Here is an 18,239-nt window from a genome sequence, read left to right as displayed (position 1 = left end):
ACTCTGTCTCCAAAAAAAAAAAAAAAAGGAATAATTTCTTCCTTCAAGGAATTTCAAGACTTGTGAAATAATATAAAGAGTGATTTTATAGTAAATACCTTCTAAAAGAGTTAATCATAAAATGTAACATAAAGAGAAATACGAGTTTTGATTAAAAACTAAATGACCAAAAAATGTTGTAAGCAGAAATCTTAGAATGCAGAAAGGGCTTTATAAAAAAAATTTTCACTGGCAAACAGGATAGATTCTAATAAAGCGAACTTATATATTAGGTTCAAAGTCCACATGTAATGGAGAGCAAGGTAATCTTAGCACACCCTTTCTTTCTTTACAAGCAAATATAAATTGCACGGCAACCACAAAGAGGAGTTCTAGGTAAAATTGTGCATGAAACATTTACTAAAAGTCAGTTCATAAAATGGAATTACCAAAAGGCCAGTTTGCCGAACGGCCAATTTATCAAAATTTTCCAAATATTAAACCACATCTAGGATATATTATTGCAGTCGTTTTACTGAAGCAAACTTCATTTGGAGAACTGATTTTTGGACAAATGGTATACTTACACAGGCTGGAAGGCCCGGGAAACCCGTGCAAAATGTAAATGTTTAATCAAAATCTCTAGCTTTGACTTTAATTTGTAAATGTTTGATCTGAACATTTAACACTAGTATAATAATCAGCAGTATTAGTGCTATTTATGTTGCATGCATTGTTCTTTATATTTTATCACAACTATGAATTAGCTACAAATTTTCAAACAATTTATAGATGAAGAAATTGAGGCACAGAGAAGTTAAATCATTTTCCCTGCTATTATGTACTAGAACCGGTAGCCATATGAAGTCATCCAGACTTGAGGAAACAATATATTTGAATAGGAAGAATTACCTTGGTTTCATAAATGACATCTTGGCATCAGCAAAGAAGTTTGTATTATTAACGAACAAGACCATCCTGGTAGACTAATAAATTGGCATTCTGATTCTTAAGTCAGGCTCGGTGGTTTTGGCTGTGGTGTCTTTCCTTTATCAAAGATTGGGTCATGCTTGGGCACACTGAGTAGCACTAGCTCTTCATTAAGTCAGTAAGGAAATGCCACTGTGTTAGATGTCTGGACAATCAGCCACATAGACTTCTCTTAGTTGCATGCCCTCTCTCAATACATTATGTTTACTCCAATTCTAAATTCTAGTGTGTGTGTGTGTGTGTGTGTGTGTATGCAAAAATAAGAGACTTCAATGTGGACTGACATTATCAGTGATAACAATGTGGACTTGTTACTAGTGTCGATCATATACAAATAGATACATATATACACACGTTGATAGATGATACAGATATCTATTAGATACACTATATATAGTTTCTGTGATGTCATAGTATTTTAGAGGATATTCTCAGAAACCAGACTTCCCAGATTCAGGTCCATATTCTGCCAGTTATTAGATATGCTACCTTAAGCAAGTTACCTTAACTTACAGTGCCTCAGTTGCTTTATCTATACAATGGAAATAAAAATTGTGCCAATCTCACAGAGTCATATGAGGAGTGAGGGCATGTACTATATTTAAAGTATCTAGAACAATGTCAGGTACATGATAAGCACAATAAAACTGTTTAATATTACTATATGGAATATACAATAAATTCTACAGTATATAAACTTATGCACATTTATTACAGTATATGAACATATACAACAAACTATAACACATTTCAATATAATGGTAAAGGCAAACAAAATGTGTTACTAAAGTAGCTGTGTGTTTACATAAACATATAAACAGTCTTTATAAGTATTTGTTATAAAGGTCACAAAAAGCTAACTATAAGTAATCTAGTAAAATATCATTTATATGGCATATAAATATGTAAAATGTATATGTATATGAGGATATGTATGTGTGTGTGTATTTATGTTTAAAGAAGAGCTAAATACAAAGATTCAAGTCACAGCCTCTGTTCTATGAAATGGTTGTAAAAACAGCCACAGCATATTATGGAAAATCAATATATTTTTTATCACCACTAAAATGTATGCTGACACTCTTGCCAGCATACATTTTAATACATTTAGATGAGAGATTAAAATGTTTATGTAACCAAATATATAGTTATTTATTTTTGTAATTAAAAAACATATTAAATTATTTACCATCATAAGTGGCTTAATGATTGAGAATATTTTAAATATTTTCCTCCACTACTACATATGAAATATAATTCATTTTCACAATTACATTCCTTATTAGAATTCAATTGTTATACATTTGTTAAGAGCTTTAACGAGACTAAGTGCATGTATTCATTCTGTATATTCTATTCTAGTTAATAATTGATTATTGTTTTTAATAAAAGCTAGCAGAGGTATATGAAATATAAGCTTGTGCTTTTTTACCAGCATAGATAAAATACTAATTACACTAGGAAGAAACTACTGAAGGCTTCTAAGAATAAGGAATCAGAAAACTTGACTGATCTAATATTAAGTATTTTATTCATGATTATCTCTAGACCATTCATCTAATTCCTTTCCTCTATGAAAATCTATTTTGTTTGACAACCAGAAAAAAACTCTCCACATCATGCTGTGTGAGCTTATTTCTTACATGACTAAAATCTCATGATAATGAAAGTCATGGCCAGAGACCATAGTAATTCTGCCTCCTTGAAACTTAATGTTTTAATATTAGAACAATTTAACTGTAACAAATAATTTTCTTTTCAATCTTTTCCCTTTTAAACATGGCACTTATTTATTTCTCAAAAGCTTTGTTATTGAGCTTTTATTTCTATCTTCAGAAATTGCTTGAAATGGAGACCCCAATCTGCTCCATATTTCATTTTGGTTTTCAAGTTCCAGATATTATCTATAAAGGGTCTCTACCATGTACCTCCTGATTTCACCTGCTATTGTCCTGCCTGATTAGTTCAAACTTGTATTTTGCCATTTCCTAAACTATGTAATAATAGTCTCCCAGTTAACTTATCCACATCCAGTTTCTCTACACCAGTCCTGCCTATTAACAATTGCCAAATTAATCTTCCCATTTCTGAACATGTCATTTCTCTGCTTATAAATTTGCAGCCCTATCCATTGTTTATCAAATAACGTGTATGCTATTCAATCAAATATTTACAGTTTCCCATAAGACTGCTTATAAACCACTCCCACCAATCTTCTCTTCTGTTGATTTTTTAAAACTTATCATCTGCTCAAATCAAAGCTTACATTATCAGCATATCTATGAAATTCATCATCTCAAACCTCAGTGTGCATGAGTGTAGATCCTGTTAAAAATTCATATCCCCAGGTCCCACATATCAGACCTAGAATTAGAATCTCTGGGGTGGTGTCCTGCAACATGTAGTTCAATGAGCTATTTAATGCTGGCTATCTGCCCAGTCTAGTGCTGTTCAAGAAAACATTGTGCAATGATGGAATTGGTCTATAATATTCTCTATTCAATAAGGTAAATACTAGTCGTATGTAACTATTGAACATTTGAAATGTGGTTAGTGTGACTTAAGACCTGAATTTTTAGTTTTAGTTAATTTTAATTAATGTTCAGTTAAACTTATACATTCACACGTGACTAATGACTACCATCTTGGGCAGTGCATAAGTGACAATCCTTTGTTGCGAGATCTTGAAAATATACTCAGTCATTCACTACTAGCAATACAGTAAACATCTTAATAGATAAATTGTTGTTTTATATATCACATTCCTTAGGATAAATTTATAGTCAAGTAATATAAATATATTTGAAAAGTTTTTAATAATTATCATCAAATCATCCCCCACAAAGTTTGTTCAAGTTTAAACCCTCACCAATAGTTTATAAGAAGGTCAAATGATCTCATATTGGATACAGTATTTTGTAAAATCTTTCTCAATGTAGTAAGCCTCAAATAACAAGTTAATTCATTAAAATTTTATTTTGGTTAATATAGGAGGTTGAGGTTTTTTTATGGTTATTGACCATGTAGTGGATAATTTCCCAAGATGGCTACCATGGATCCCTTTCCCTCCCCACTGCCCATTACATGCATGCCGCTCCTCAGATCAAGGAACAGTATTTCTCTCTCCTCCCCTTGAAAGTAGGCTGGTTTTGTTATTTGCTTTGGTCAATAGAAATGTGGCAGAAGTGATGCTGTGCCAGTCCCAGAACAACAGGGAGCTTCCATTTCCTGTCTCTTGGAAGCCAGCTGCCATACAATAAAGCTGTCAGATAAGAAGTCTGACTACCCTGAGACCAGCACACTGTGAGGAAGCATAAGCCAGTCACATGGAGAGTGAGAGGTCACGTAAAGAAGCATAAAGGAGCATCAAGGAGCCAGGTACTTAAGTAAGGTTTTCTTGGACTATCCAGCCAGGTCCAGCTACCAGTTGAATGTCACTGAGTAAATGATCCTAGCTTATGCCAGAAGTAACACAATAAATCACCCAGAGGTTCTTGGCTAACTGCTTACGCCATAGAATAATGAGTATTAATAAATCATTGTTGTATTAAGACACTAAGTTATAGGGGTGGTACATAGCAAAAGAAAACTGAAAAACATCTTATTTCTCCCCTTTGAACTACACCATAGCATTCTATTTACATTGATTTGTTGCTTAAAAAAAACAAATAGTTAATACTAATTTTAAGTAGATGTGTTGCAGAGTAGGAAGACTTTGGGCTCCAAAGTTATTTAAACCTACGTTCAAATATCTAATCTTCTCTCTACCAGTTTAATCATTAGGGTAAGTTTTATCAGCTAAAAACCTTGGTGCCCCATCTGCAAAATGGAGGTGGAACAACATGTCAGTGGTTCTAAGTAGTAAATTATTCATGGCCAGTTTCCTAAATTTTCCTGTGTATTTTTTCTCTCCACATCAATTCTTTCTTTGATGGGTACATAAAAAGAGTAATTTAATAGAATTTTGACATATGAACATGTTTTGACATTTTTCACAAGATAGTCTTAGCAAACTGTTTAAAAATATTATTTCAGGCCAGGCACGGTGGCTCACACCTGTAATCCCAGCAGTTTGGGAAGCTGAGGCAGGTGGATCACCTGAGGTCAGGAGTTTGAGACCAGCCTGGCCAACATGGTGAAACCCCGCCTCTACTAAAAATACAAAAATTAGCCTGGCATAGTGGCAGGCACCTGTAAACCTAGCTACACAGGAGGCTGAGACAAGAGAATCCCTTGAACCTGGGAGGCGGAGGTTGCAGTGAGCCGAGATTGCGCCACTGCACTCCAGCCTAGGCAACAGAGTGAGACTTTGTCTCAAAAAAAAAAAAAAAAAAAAAAAGACAACAACTATACATGCTTTAGTCCCTGATTATTTCAGTATCTCTGGAAACATCCTGACCTGTCACTTCCATGAACTCTTCCCTAATGATCTGGTCTTCTACCTTTCTTCAACCATTTTGCTCTCATAATCATGTTCTATGCATTTCACTACCAGCAACTGCACATCCTCCAAAATCTTGATTTCAAGCATCTCATTCACTACACAACATCTCAAATTTCCCAGATCACTTGCTCTAGTATTGCATGTATTCTAGTATTCCAGTGAAATTTCTATCCCATTGACATTTATCACCCCTTGATTCTAACCCTCTAACCCTTTTGCACTGATCTCTCCTGCTCTTGCCCCACCTCTCTCATGACCTCACTTATATTCTTATGTGGCTAGAATTCCATGGCTTGTCATTTGAATCATACCCTTATATACCACTTCTATTCTTTCAACAAGACCCAAAATATGAGTAATTCTGTTTTTTCCCTTACTCTCTTCTACCCATGCCCCTATATAGCTGGACATAGAGATGAGCAATTATTTAAATGACTTCACTTGAAATCCAAAAGAGGTCCATTTTCCTGGATAATTCACTCCTCACTGTCTAGATTTCTACTTTTCACATCCTCTCCTCTTCTCAAACTTTCAACACCTTCTCAAACATCTTCAGTCTTGCTTTTTTTTTTTAACTGATGAATTAGGAGCAAACAGAAGAACAATTCCATAATCTCCACCACTATTTCCATTTGCCTACCTCTATCTGATCCCTCCTGTCTGTGCTGCATTCTAAGGCCAACTTTTCCAATTTTGTACAAGAAATCCTACCTATGAATGCCAACGATATTGCTTCATCAATTCTCCTTCCTCTTTCCTAAATCACTATTTTCCTCTGCTACATGAATCTCATCAACATGTAAATATGCTATAATTTATCTGATTTTAGAAAAAAATATATAATAAAAAACTCCTGTTCCCATGCTCCCTCTAGCTCCTAACTCTTTCCCCTGCTCCCCTTCATAGCAAACTCTTCAATGGCCTTGCTGCTGTCATCCTGAGCACCCCATAAAAACTGCTCTTGTAAAGAACACTATTGACTTCCACCAGGCTAAATACAAATTTAATTTTCAGACTTCAGTATAATTGACTTATCACTTGATTTGACATAATACATTACCATAGACATATTGAAAAACTTTATTTCCAGTTTTATTCTAGTTCACAAACCCTCCTGCTTTTCCTAATACCCTGGCTGCTCTTTCTCAGTATCCTCTGTTGGTTCCTCCTCATCTGCCAGATGTTATAACACTGGAATTTCCCAAATCAAAGTTATTGGGCTTTGTTTGTTCAATCTACACTCACTACCTTGGTAGTACCTTCAGTCACATGGCTTCACACACTATCTGCCAATGGATGATGCTTGGCCTTATGTCTAGCTTAGTTCTTTGCTCTTAATTACACATGCCAACTGTCTAATTGACAAATCTACTTGAATCTCTAATAAACCTCTTAAATATACTTGAATTTCTAATGAAGAGCTGACAATTGAACTTCTAGTATCATACCTCAAATGTTTTCTACCCACAGTTTTTCTTACACTAGTTAATACCAATTCTACCCTACTTGTTCAGATTAAAACGCTTGGAGACATTACTGCCTCTTGACTTTCACGCTTCACATCGAATCTGTCAGCAAAACTTAAAATCTATTCATAATTTCACCTCTTTTCACTACCTAAACCACTATGTCTTTGATCCGAGCCACTATTTTCTTCTTTCCTGAAACATCCTTCAGAAGCTTTTGTTAAATCCAACTAAAATGTATACTCATAAGACGACCATCGACAACCCTTGGCATCAGCTTCTTCTAGAAACATGTAGCAAAGGAAACTCTTGCCAGCAGGGCAGCATCAGGTGTTTCTCTTTCATGGAAGCCCTTGCAGGGGTCACGTAGCAATTCACATAGTTAATTAGACATATTTTCTTTAGCTCTTCCTGTGATATAGCTCAGATACAAGAAAACAGTAATCATACTGGGCAGGTTGGAAACTTGCCAGAGAAGCCCCATGCCCCAAAAGAGACAAAATCTTTTATCACACCACAGTTAATAACTTAAGGTCCCCCCAAAGGACATGCCAATTACAAAAATCATCCAACTCAAGGAAATCTAAAGATTCTAACCAGATATTTCTAGTCTTCTGATACAGTTTATCAATTGGAATCATTTTTGCAATAGCAACGTTGCCCAGTAACAGAGTTATCATTTCAATGTTAGCAGTTTCGTGGACAGCAAACTCCAAAAGTTATTCAAAGGCCAATTTCTCATGCAGGAAGGAATACAGCTTTGTTAACTCCTTATCCACATTGATTTCTGTAATAACCTTCTACTGGTGTCCCTGCATCCAGTTTTTTTTCTTCTTCAATCTATCCTCAGCCCCCACGATTATGTTAAAATATAGATCAGATCACATGATTTCTCTGCTCAAAACCTTCTAATGGCTCCCCATATTACTCAGAGTAAAATTTAAAAGTTCTTAAAATGTAAGACTCTATATAACTTGGCTTTCCACTATCTCCTTAAACTCCTCTCCTATTTTCCTCTTCCTTGAACATTCTGTTCCAACCATGTTGACTGTCTTGCTGTTCCTACAGCTACTAGATATACACCTGCCTCAGGAACTTTTCACTGTATCCCTCTGCTACATGCACACATTTCCTTCACTTCTATTCAAATGATATATTTTAATAAAGCCTTTTAAACTTGTGATTCCCTAGTTCTAAAGGGAGTCCCATGTCTGGCCTTCTTTATTTCTCTTAATAGCATTTAGCATCTTCTTATATACCTATGGCCATTATTTTCTTTATTATCTGTTTACCCCCATAAAAGACAAAGATTTTTCTCAATTTATTCACTGTTCTTCTTCAGGAGGGCCAGATACATAGAAAGTACTGATTAAATATTGGTTGAACTTATTGGATTAATGCTTATTCAAATTTAAATATAATTTGTTAGACAGGAATATTTCACTTACATTCCATTTTAATGTGACTTCCTTTACTTAACCTCTTTTTCATCTTTCAATAAACACAATTTTCTAAAAATTTTGCAAATAATCTAACTAGTCATTTATCTAAATATTTTAAGGAAGCGTGACATCCAATTTAGTATTTTCAAAATGTAAGGATAAGAGTTATTTTTCTAATCTAGTTATAAAATTTAAAGGATCTATTTCTTTTGTGTAAAATACTTATGATTTTTTAGAAGCCAGAAGGGATCAGCATATGTGGGCGCATTGTTGGCACAAAGTGGATCTTCTTACATTTTGGCCTAGAAATAAACATATCAACATCTAAACGAGCTTCCTACAAATAATCTGACAGCTCTAACTAGTTAATGAGACATTTAAAAAATTTTTTCAACTATATAATGAATCGTGAAGATAGTTTTTTTTTAATCAGCCTCAGGGATGGAAGGACATTAGTATTTTCTTAATTGTCATTGATGTCTTTAACCCAGTGATTTTATTACTATTTATTCAATTATTTATATATGGCCATATGGCAATATAAAATCCAGTATTGCCACTGCACTAACATGAATTTTTGTATGGAGTATACCCTGAATAACGTCTGTTGAGATCAAACAATTTTATAAATATAGCTTTGAGGTTAAACCTACTTAAATGCAGAGGAAAACTAAAAACTTGATTTGAGTTTTATGAATAAAGTACGTTCAACAAAGTAATTTTAAAAGAATACAAGCATAGCTTAGCAAACAATTCTGTATTTGAAAAACAAACATTTAACCTCATTTCCTGTTTTAGAGAAATTTCAAGGAGATAATTTATTAGCCTGAGGACCTGAACCTGTTCCTAATATAAATAACCCAAATGCATCTATTGAGTATTAACTAGTCAACAAGGATGTACTAAGCACCTATTGTATATCTGCTACTGTTATTTATTTTGGAGAATATAAACCATACATATTTAACTTAGTCACTGCTTTGACATAGCTTCAACCAAAATGGCTAGCTAACTAGAATCCTACAGAGTATTTAAGAAATATGTTTTTAGTGTCTATACATGCAGCATGTTGCTAAATTTTCACTATACAAATTAAATAGGATAACTTAAAACATCAAAACACTTCCAATTAAGAATGACCACAGATTGTCTCTAGGAAATGCACAGAAGTAAATAAATAATATATAGAATAGCAGTTAACTAAAAAATAACTTTAAAATTTACATAAGGTTTGAATGGTGGAGAAATGATAATAGTTGAAATACCCATTAAATCTACTTTTCTGATTGCCATGCAAAATAGCCTTAGTACTTAAATTTCCTTAGAATCTCAATTATTTTGGCTACTTTACTATGAACTTACCCCCTCTGAACTTTGTAGCACTTTACCAAGGCCAGCTCAGTGATGGTTTACTAAGGAAAATGTAGCTTTCTTGGGAACAAACAAGTTCCCACATAACACTAAGACAGAGGTGTTAAGACAGGGGCTCTCTATTGTGGAGTAGGAGTTTCTGCTCACTTTCTCCATCTGTGCAACCGTGGTGAGATTCATTCATTAAAAAATAAATTACTGTCTTCAAAATGCCATCATGCTTAATATGATAGTCATGGTTATCAAGCTTCGTTCCAATTTGTAAGTAATACAAATGTAGATGTTTTTATTTTACCTCATCTTGCTGTGAGTTTAGCAGTTGCAGCTTCATGTGCTTCATGTAGGCCATGGTAATTGGCATGTTGTAGTCAATCATGCTGGTCACCAAAGTGGGAGGTTTTCCATTATCTGTAATAAAACATTTTTAATGTGTAATGAAAGTGATACTGCATTCTACCTGTAATTTGAAAATGATCTATTTCTCCAAATTGAAACAGGATTTTAGATATCAAGGGTCTTAAAGCATGGTAGCATTATAGTCGGATGGTAGAAAAAATAACTAGTAAGGTTCTACAAAGGTGTACTGACACTGTTTAACAGTACTAATAAATTAATTATTTATAAATGCAGGGGAACTTTTAAATATCCTGAGTAACAATAAATAAACCTAATGTGGTGACTAACACAATTATTTGTATTTTTCTTCTTTGCTTTACTTTCTATATATATTTTTTGAATGCTGAAGGAAATTTGCTCAATTTTTTGCTTTTGGCCATTCTATTTAACCTTCAAGACAGGAATGAGCCAGCAAAAAATGTATCTCTGAGAATGATATAATCTCTGAGAGAAAGTCATATTTAGCTAAATAGTTTTCAATAATTTTAATGAGAGCTAAAGCCAAATCATAATTTTTATGTAAAACTTTTTAGTAAAGAAATTCCACATTATTCATAATTTTTAGAAATAAAGAATCAGTAGATTTAAAAAGACATTGATAGAAACCAATTTCCTTGCTGAATATATCTAAAATACCATGAAATACATATAATAAATGAAAATTAAAACATTATTACAGGGAAAAGTGTTATTTGCCACAGCTGAAACTGTCTTTCTTCTAAGAATGAGCACTGAATTACTTTGTAAGTGGGTATTCAAAATTCACTGCCTCCTACTTGAATAAATGAGATGATCTGACTTGTTGAACTGTTTCAGTCTACCACATTTTTATAAAAATGTGAGATATAAATGGCCATTGTGAATAAAATTACTTTAAATCTCACTATTTGACACTGAAGCTACCTTTATGATCTGTTCCATCTGGGTTTAAATGCATTCTTTTCTGGCACTCTGAGCAGCTCATTAGAAATCGTGTCACCGCTTCTCTTGGTAGGAAGGCATAGCTCTCTGAAATCTGAAATGATTCACAAAATATAGGTGTTATTATATAAGCTGACTGAGCATGATTTAACAGAAATGATCATTGTATTTCCAAATAAGACACGTTATTCCATAATGGCAGGAAGCACAATGAAAGCATGCATTGCATACCATGCATCATTTCAAGAAATATCTATCAAACTTGATTAGATGTCTTTTAATAAAAGCCAATAATGCCATGTGGAGACAAAAATCAACCACATCTCGATGGGCATCTGTTTATATTTTTGCATTTCTTTTAGGTAAAATAATCACAGTGTACAGATGTCCTAGTGAATTTTCCTTATTATTAAACATTGCCAACATTGTTTTTAAACTTACTGCTAGCACAATCAAATTTATATCCAATTTTAAATACTTTTTTTTGTAATTTAGCCCCAAGTAGGAGCAATAAACTTTGGATTTTGCACAATGAACATTTCTTCATTGTTGCTTTTCAAAGTATTTTAAGTGAGGATAAAAAATAAATTCAAACAGAACTTATGTATGTATTTACTGCAGTGAATCATCCCTTCCACAGAAAATGACACACCTGGAAATGCATTTAGGCCACCTATCTCATTCATTTTATGTCAATTTTTTATAATGTATGTCCATAATAGCTCACACTGACTGTCAGAGCAAGCATTTACTGTGGCCTATATAGAGCTTTGTTTTCAGAACCATGATCTACAATCAAGTTAGAAATCTATACTACCATTACAGTAATTTTATAAATACTAATTTTCAAAAACCAAGTTCTCTCATCAAAGCAAATAATTCCTTAAGTGAAACTGATAGATAGTTGAATATCTTTAAATAAAAGCTGACAGTGACTCAGTGCTGCTAAGAAGTCTGATGCAGGGCTTCAGTTTTCCACCATAGCACTAACATTTTACATGAAATATAAGACAAGCAATAGGAATAGCAATAGGAGTAAATGAGTTGCAAATAAGACATAAATGCCACAGATGATTTCTTAAGTGCATCTATAGAAACACTGATCTGTAGAAACCTTACAAACACTGATGTATTTTAAATTAGTAAAAATGAGGGAAAATGTGCAACAAATGTATAATTGAGTGTAAACGGGTGCTAGTTCTCTTAGTGGTGATGCAGTCAACTTTTGCTTAGCCATGCTATAGGAGCATAGCCTTGAGGAAACCCCATATACCAAGATCCAAAATTGTAAAGCTCATTTTTCTCTTAATTTAATATAAAATCACTTTGTACCACATAGCCTATCCTATTGACTTTAAGGGAAAAGAAGCCATAAGAATACTGAAGAGGAGAAAAAGGCTTACAATTAAAATCTGCCACTGATAATCCATATTCAGGTCATTAAAATTTGACACTCCTAGGGGTTGAGATATAGAACTCTTATTTTTAAATATAATATTGACAGAGTAAGATGTCCAGATTTCAAAAAATACTGCTTCAGACTATGCAGTTATTGTGTGAGGAAAATGATCAGAACAATTCTAAACTATTTTGTGAAAAATTTTATATTATTTAATAAGAAAATATATACACAATTTACATTCTCATTCATTTTCTCTCTCTCTATAAACACATACAGCATATATGAATTTGAATCCTATTTTTCTATTTTTACAGAGGGAATAAACAATTTTACCTGATTTATTTCATTAGAGATCATTATTTTCCTACTCTCTGAAGACATATTTTATACTAATTCAGAAGAAAAAAAAGTCTATAATGCATGCTCCATCCTTATATTTTATATTTCAAATTATATCAAGTTATAGTCCATTAGAACTAATGCATCTGACCAGTAAATTTATTATCAAATAGGATTTTAGGTAAAGGCTCCATTGGTTTTTCTAGATTTCTATTAAATCTTTTGTCTACTTTATAAAAGAGAAACATTTCACTGAAAGATAGATAGGTAAGTGCTGGAGTTGGAGAGACACTCCATCAGCTTCCACAGCCCTGATACTTTCTGAAATCTTCTCTTTTCCCCATGCTAATGAAGCACTTGTGTAGAAGTCCCTTCTGGATAGATTTATCATTGACCTGAATCAATCCTATGACTTGTCTAGCAACATTTAGCCCCAAATCAATTTTTCTTGAAATTGTTAATAATCATATCACATTAGTTTTATAGCTTTACTCTGAAAAATACTACATGTAATGGTCAAAAATATGTTTGTGTTCATGTATACATGTGTGCATGAAATAATACAAAGCCCACTTCGTATCTTAGAAAATATTTTTAAGCAAATATTTTATCATATTATTCTTTCTGGTATGGCTCTAACATAGTACTTGCCATGTCACTATATATTACATAAGATAAAAGTGCTTATTTAGGAATAGTTTTCTTGGTGTTTAGAATTCATGTTATAGGGACACCTGCCATGGCATTCCACTCCCCTTGAATCTTTTCTTCCCCACCTAATATTCACTGGGGCCCACAGACCACAGAGTCCTCCTATGCACAGGGAAGAAAGATCCTCCAAGCAGGCTTTTCACGTCTCATACTCATTTCTGAAAAAAAGTATTTCTCCTGTAATGCAGGTAAAGAGAAAAAAAAACCAAAACTTTTTTTCCCTATTCAGAATCTTTTCTCCCAGGCCTATTCGAAATTAAGAGTCCTGGAATTTTCAGGAGTCACCAAGATGGTGAAATAGGAGTTCCTAGCATTTGTCCCCTCACAGAAACATGAACTTGAATAACCACCCATGCACAAAAATACCTTCACGACAACTAAGGAATCCAACTAAGTGATTACAGCACCTGAGTAGAGCATAGAAATAAGAAAAGACTCAACGAATGAGGTGGAAAAGACGGTTTCACATTATATACATCAACTCTCCCTCAAACCCATGCAGCACAACTTGGAGAAAGAAGTTCTCCACATGGTTGAAGGAGAGTGAAGTGAGCATTCAACTTCAGCTTCACTTTGGACCCTAGCAACAGGCCCTCCATTACACTACAGGCACCAAGTATTGAAGCCATTGAAGTTAAATTGTCATCAACTTAAAATAGTTTGTTATGGCCGGGCACGGTGGCTCACGCTTGTAATCCCAGCACTTTGGGAGGCCGAGGCGGGCGGATCACAAGGTCAGGAGATCGAGACCACGGTGAAACCCCGTCTGTACTAAAAATACAAAAAATTAGCCGGGCATGGTGGCAGGTGCCTGTAGTCCCAGCTACTCGGAGAGGCTGAGGCAGGAGAATGGCGGGAACCCAGGAGGCGGAGCTTGCAGTGAGCCGAGATTGCGCCACTGCACTCCAGACTGGGCGACAGAGCAAGACTCCATCTCAAAAAAAAAAAAAAAAGTTTGTTATAAGTTATTTTATGTAAGCCCTATGGTAACCACAAAGAAAAAATCTGTAAGTAGATATGCAAAAGATGAAGAAAAAGTAATCAAAACATACAACTACACAAACATAATCAAATCACAAAGGAAGAGACCAAGAAAGGAAGAAAAGAAAAATAGTCATAAAACAATTAGTAAAATGGCAAGAGTAAGTCCTTATCTATCAATAATTACTTTAAATACAAATGGATCAAATTCTCCAATCAAAAGTCAGAGTGGCTGAATGAATTAAAAAAAAAACAAGAACTAACTATATGCTGTCTACAAAAGTATCACATTAGCTATAAGTGGACACATAGGCTGAAAGTGAAAGGATACAAAAATATATTCCATGCAAATGGTAACCAAAAGGGATCAGGGCTACCTATATTTACATCAAACATAATAGGGTGATTGTTAAACATTGTCACAAGAGGCAATGAAGGTCATTATATAATGATAAAGAAGTCAATTCATCAAGAAGATTTACCAATGGTAAATATACATGTACCTCAAATCAGAGCACCTAAATATATAAAGCCAATGTTAATAGAAGTGAAGGGATAAACAAACAGCAACACATTAACAGCAGAGAACTTCAATATATCCCTTTCAATAGTAAATAGATAGTTCAGACAGAAAATGAATAAGGAAACAGCAGACTTGAACAACACTAGAAACTGAATGAACCTAATGGACATATACAAAACTTATCACCCAACAGCAGCAGAATACACAAACTACTCACGTGAACAGGGAAGAATCTTCAGGATAGATCATATGTTAGGCCACGAAACAAGTCCTAACAAATATTAAAAAACTGAAAACATATGAAATACCTTTACAGAGCACACTGGTGTGAAACTAGAAATCAATAATAGAAGAAAAATTGAAAAATTCACAAATATGTAAAAATAAAAAACACACTCCTGAGCAAAGAAAAAATCAAACAGGAAATCCAGAAATATCTTGAGTGCAACAAACTGGGAACACAACATATCAAAACTTATGAAATACAGCAAAAGCAGTTCAAACAGGGAAATGTATGGCAATAAATGCCACATTAAGAAAAAAGAGCCAGGGGTGGTGGCTCATGCCCGTAATCCCAGCTACTTGGGTAGCTGAAAAGGAAGGATCATTTGAGGCTAGGAGTTTGAAACAAGCCTGGGTAACATAGTGAGATTCTGTCTCTAAAAAAGATTATAAAAAGTAAAAATTCGTTGGGCACAGTGGCATGCACCTGTAGTCCCAGCTACTCAGGAGGCTGAGGTAGGAGGATAGCTGGAACCCAGGAGTTCAAGACTCTGGTGAGCTATGATCATGCTGCTGCATTCCAGCATGAGTGACAGAGGGAGAGCCTGTTTCCTGTTTCTAAAAACAATAATAATATTAATTAGTTTTTAAAAGAAGAAAAAGGATCTCAAATAACCTAGCTTTATACCTCAAAGAACTAGAAAAAGAAGAACAAATTATGGCCAAAGTTAACAGAAGGAAATAATAAGGATCAGAATAGAAATAAATAAGGTAGAGACTAGAAAAACAATAAAAAAGATCAGTGAAACTGAGTTATTTATTTTTTGAAGATATACAAAATTGACAAAACTTTACCTAGACCAAGAAATAGAGAAGAATCAAATAAATATAATTATAAGTAAATGAAGAGATATTATAAATATCAGAGAAATACAAAGAATCATAAGAATCATGAACAATTATATATGCCAACAAATCGGATAACACAAAAGAAATGTATAAATTCCTAGAAATGTGCAGCATACCAAGACTGAATCATAAAAAGCAGGACATATGAACAGATCAATAGTGAGTAGGGGATCAAATCAGTAATCAAAAACCTCCCAATAAAGAAAGTCCCAGGACCTGACCGCTTCACTGGTAAATTCTACCAAACATTCCAAGAAGAATTAACAATAATCCTCCTCAAACTCCTTCCATCCCCGCCCTCCCACACACACACAAAAAATACTGGGTAGGATGGAACACTTCCAAGTTCATGCCAGCATTACCTTGATACCAAAGCCAGACAAGGACACTACAAAAAAAGTTTACAGCCAATTTCTCTGATGAACATAGATGAAAAACTCAACAAAAACTAGCAAACAAAATTTAAAAGCACATTAAAACGACTATACCCTATAGTCAAGTGGGTTTTATCACTAGGATGCAAGGATGTTTCAACATACACAAATCAATAAATGAGATTCACCACATTAGCAGAATGAAGGATAAAAATGATATAATCATCTCAATAGATTCAGAAAAAGCATTTGACAAAATTCAACATCTATTCATGATTAAAACTCTTAACAAATATGTATAGAAGAAATGTACCTCAATATAATAAAAGCCATATGTAACAAGCCCACAGCTAATATCATACTCAGTGGTGAGAAAATGAAAACTTTTCCTCTAAAATCAAGAATAAGACAAGGATGCCCACTCTTGTCACTTGTATTCAATATGGTACTAGAAGTCCTAGTCAGAGTAATAAAAGGTTAGAAAAAGATAAGCCACCTAAACTTGAAAGAAAGAAATAAAATGTTCTTTGCTTACAAGTGAAATTATCTTATAGAGAGAAAATCCAGAAGACCCCACCAAAACAATGTTAGAACTAATAAACAAATCCAGTAAAGTTGCAGGATGAAAAAATCAAGATACAAAATCAGCTGAATGTTTACACATAACAATGAACTATACAAAAAAAATAAGAAGAGCATATCATTTAAAATAGCATCAAAAATAAAATAAACTACAAAAACAATTCAGCCAAGACAATAAAAGATCTATACAATGAAAACTATAAAAAAGAAAGAATAATCTCTGACAAATATACCAAGAACACACAAAAAGAAGGGATAATCTCTTTAATAAATGGTATTTGGAAACTGGATATCCAAATGTGGAAGAAATAAATTGGCCCTTGTATCACACCTTATACAAAAATAAACTCAAAATGGATTAAAGACTTAAATGTGTGTGTATGCGTGTGTGCACACATAGAATGTGACAACCCATAGAATGGAGGGAGTTATTTGCAAACCATACATAATAAAGGGTTAATTTCCAAATTATATAAAGAACTCAAAAAATTTCACAGCAATAAAACAAATAACCTTATTTAAAAATAGGCTGCTATGTTTTGAATGTCTGTGTCTTCTTAAACTTTTTCTTTGAAACTTAATCCCCAGTCGAGTAGTGTTGTGATGTGAGGCCTTTTGGAGGCTCTACTCTCATAAATGGGATTAGTGCCCTTATAGAAGAGGTCTAAGGGGGCTTGCTTGTCTCTATTGCCCTTCCACCAAGAAAGAAGGCACCATCTACATGGAATGATTCCTTATCAGACACTAAATATGCTGGTAGCTTGCTCTTGGGCTTCCTAGGTTCCATAACTATGGGTAATAAATTTACATTACTTTTAAATTATCCAGTCTAGATTATTTCATTACAGCAGCCTAAACAGACTAAGACATAGGCAAGAGACATGAATGGGCATTTCCCGAAAGAAGACATACAAATGGCCAACAGGTATATGAAAAAATGTGGAACATCACTAGTCATCAAAGAAATAAAAATCAAAACCACAATGAGATATCACCTCACACCTGTTAGGATCGCTATTACAAAAAAGTCAAAGATAAAAAGTATTGGCAAGGATGTAAAGAAAAGGGAACCCTTGTACACTACTGGTGAAAATGTAAATCAACCCAGCCATTATAGAAAACAATATGGTGGTTCCCCTAGAAATTGAAAATAGAACTGCCAAGTGATCTGGCAATTCCATTTCTGG

At 33.9% G+C, this 18,239-nt stretch overlaps 1 protein-coding gene across 13 annotated transcripts in view; it reads right to left on the bottom strand.

The window, feature by feature from the left end:
- NOL4 (nucleolar protein 4) overlaps positions 1 to 18,239 on the bottom strand; it is a 384,554-nt gene that overhangs the window by 253,357 nt on the left and 112,958 nt on the right. For all 13 annotated transcript variants that reach the window (XM_058438499.1, XM_058438485.1, XM_058438486.1 and 10 more), the window contains 2 exons: positions 10,992 to 11,103; positions 9,988 to 10,100 (listed from right to left, as the gene is read on the bottom strand). In XM_058438499.1, the coding sequence (XP_058294482.1) occupies positions 9,988 to 10,100; positions 10,992 to 11,103 (225 nt within the window). The remainder of the gene's footprint in view (positions 1 to 9,987; positions 10,101 to 10,991; positions 11,104 to 18,239) is intronic.

This window comes from Hylobates moloch, unplaced genomic scaffold, assembly GCF_009828535.3.
Source record: "Hylobates moloch isolate HMO894 unplaced genomic scaffold, HMol_V3 SCAFFOLD_5, whole genome shotgun sequence".
Taxonomy (NCBI): Eukaryota; Metazoa; Chordata; class Mammalia; order Primates; family Hylobatidae; genus Hylobates; species Hylobates moloch.
This window is presented reverse-complemented; position numbering and strand designations above follow the sequence as displayed.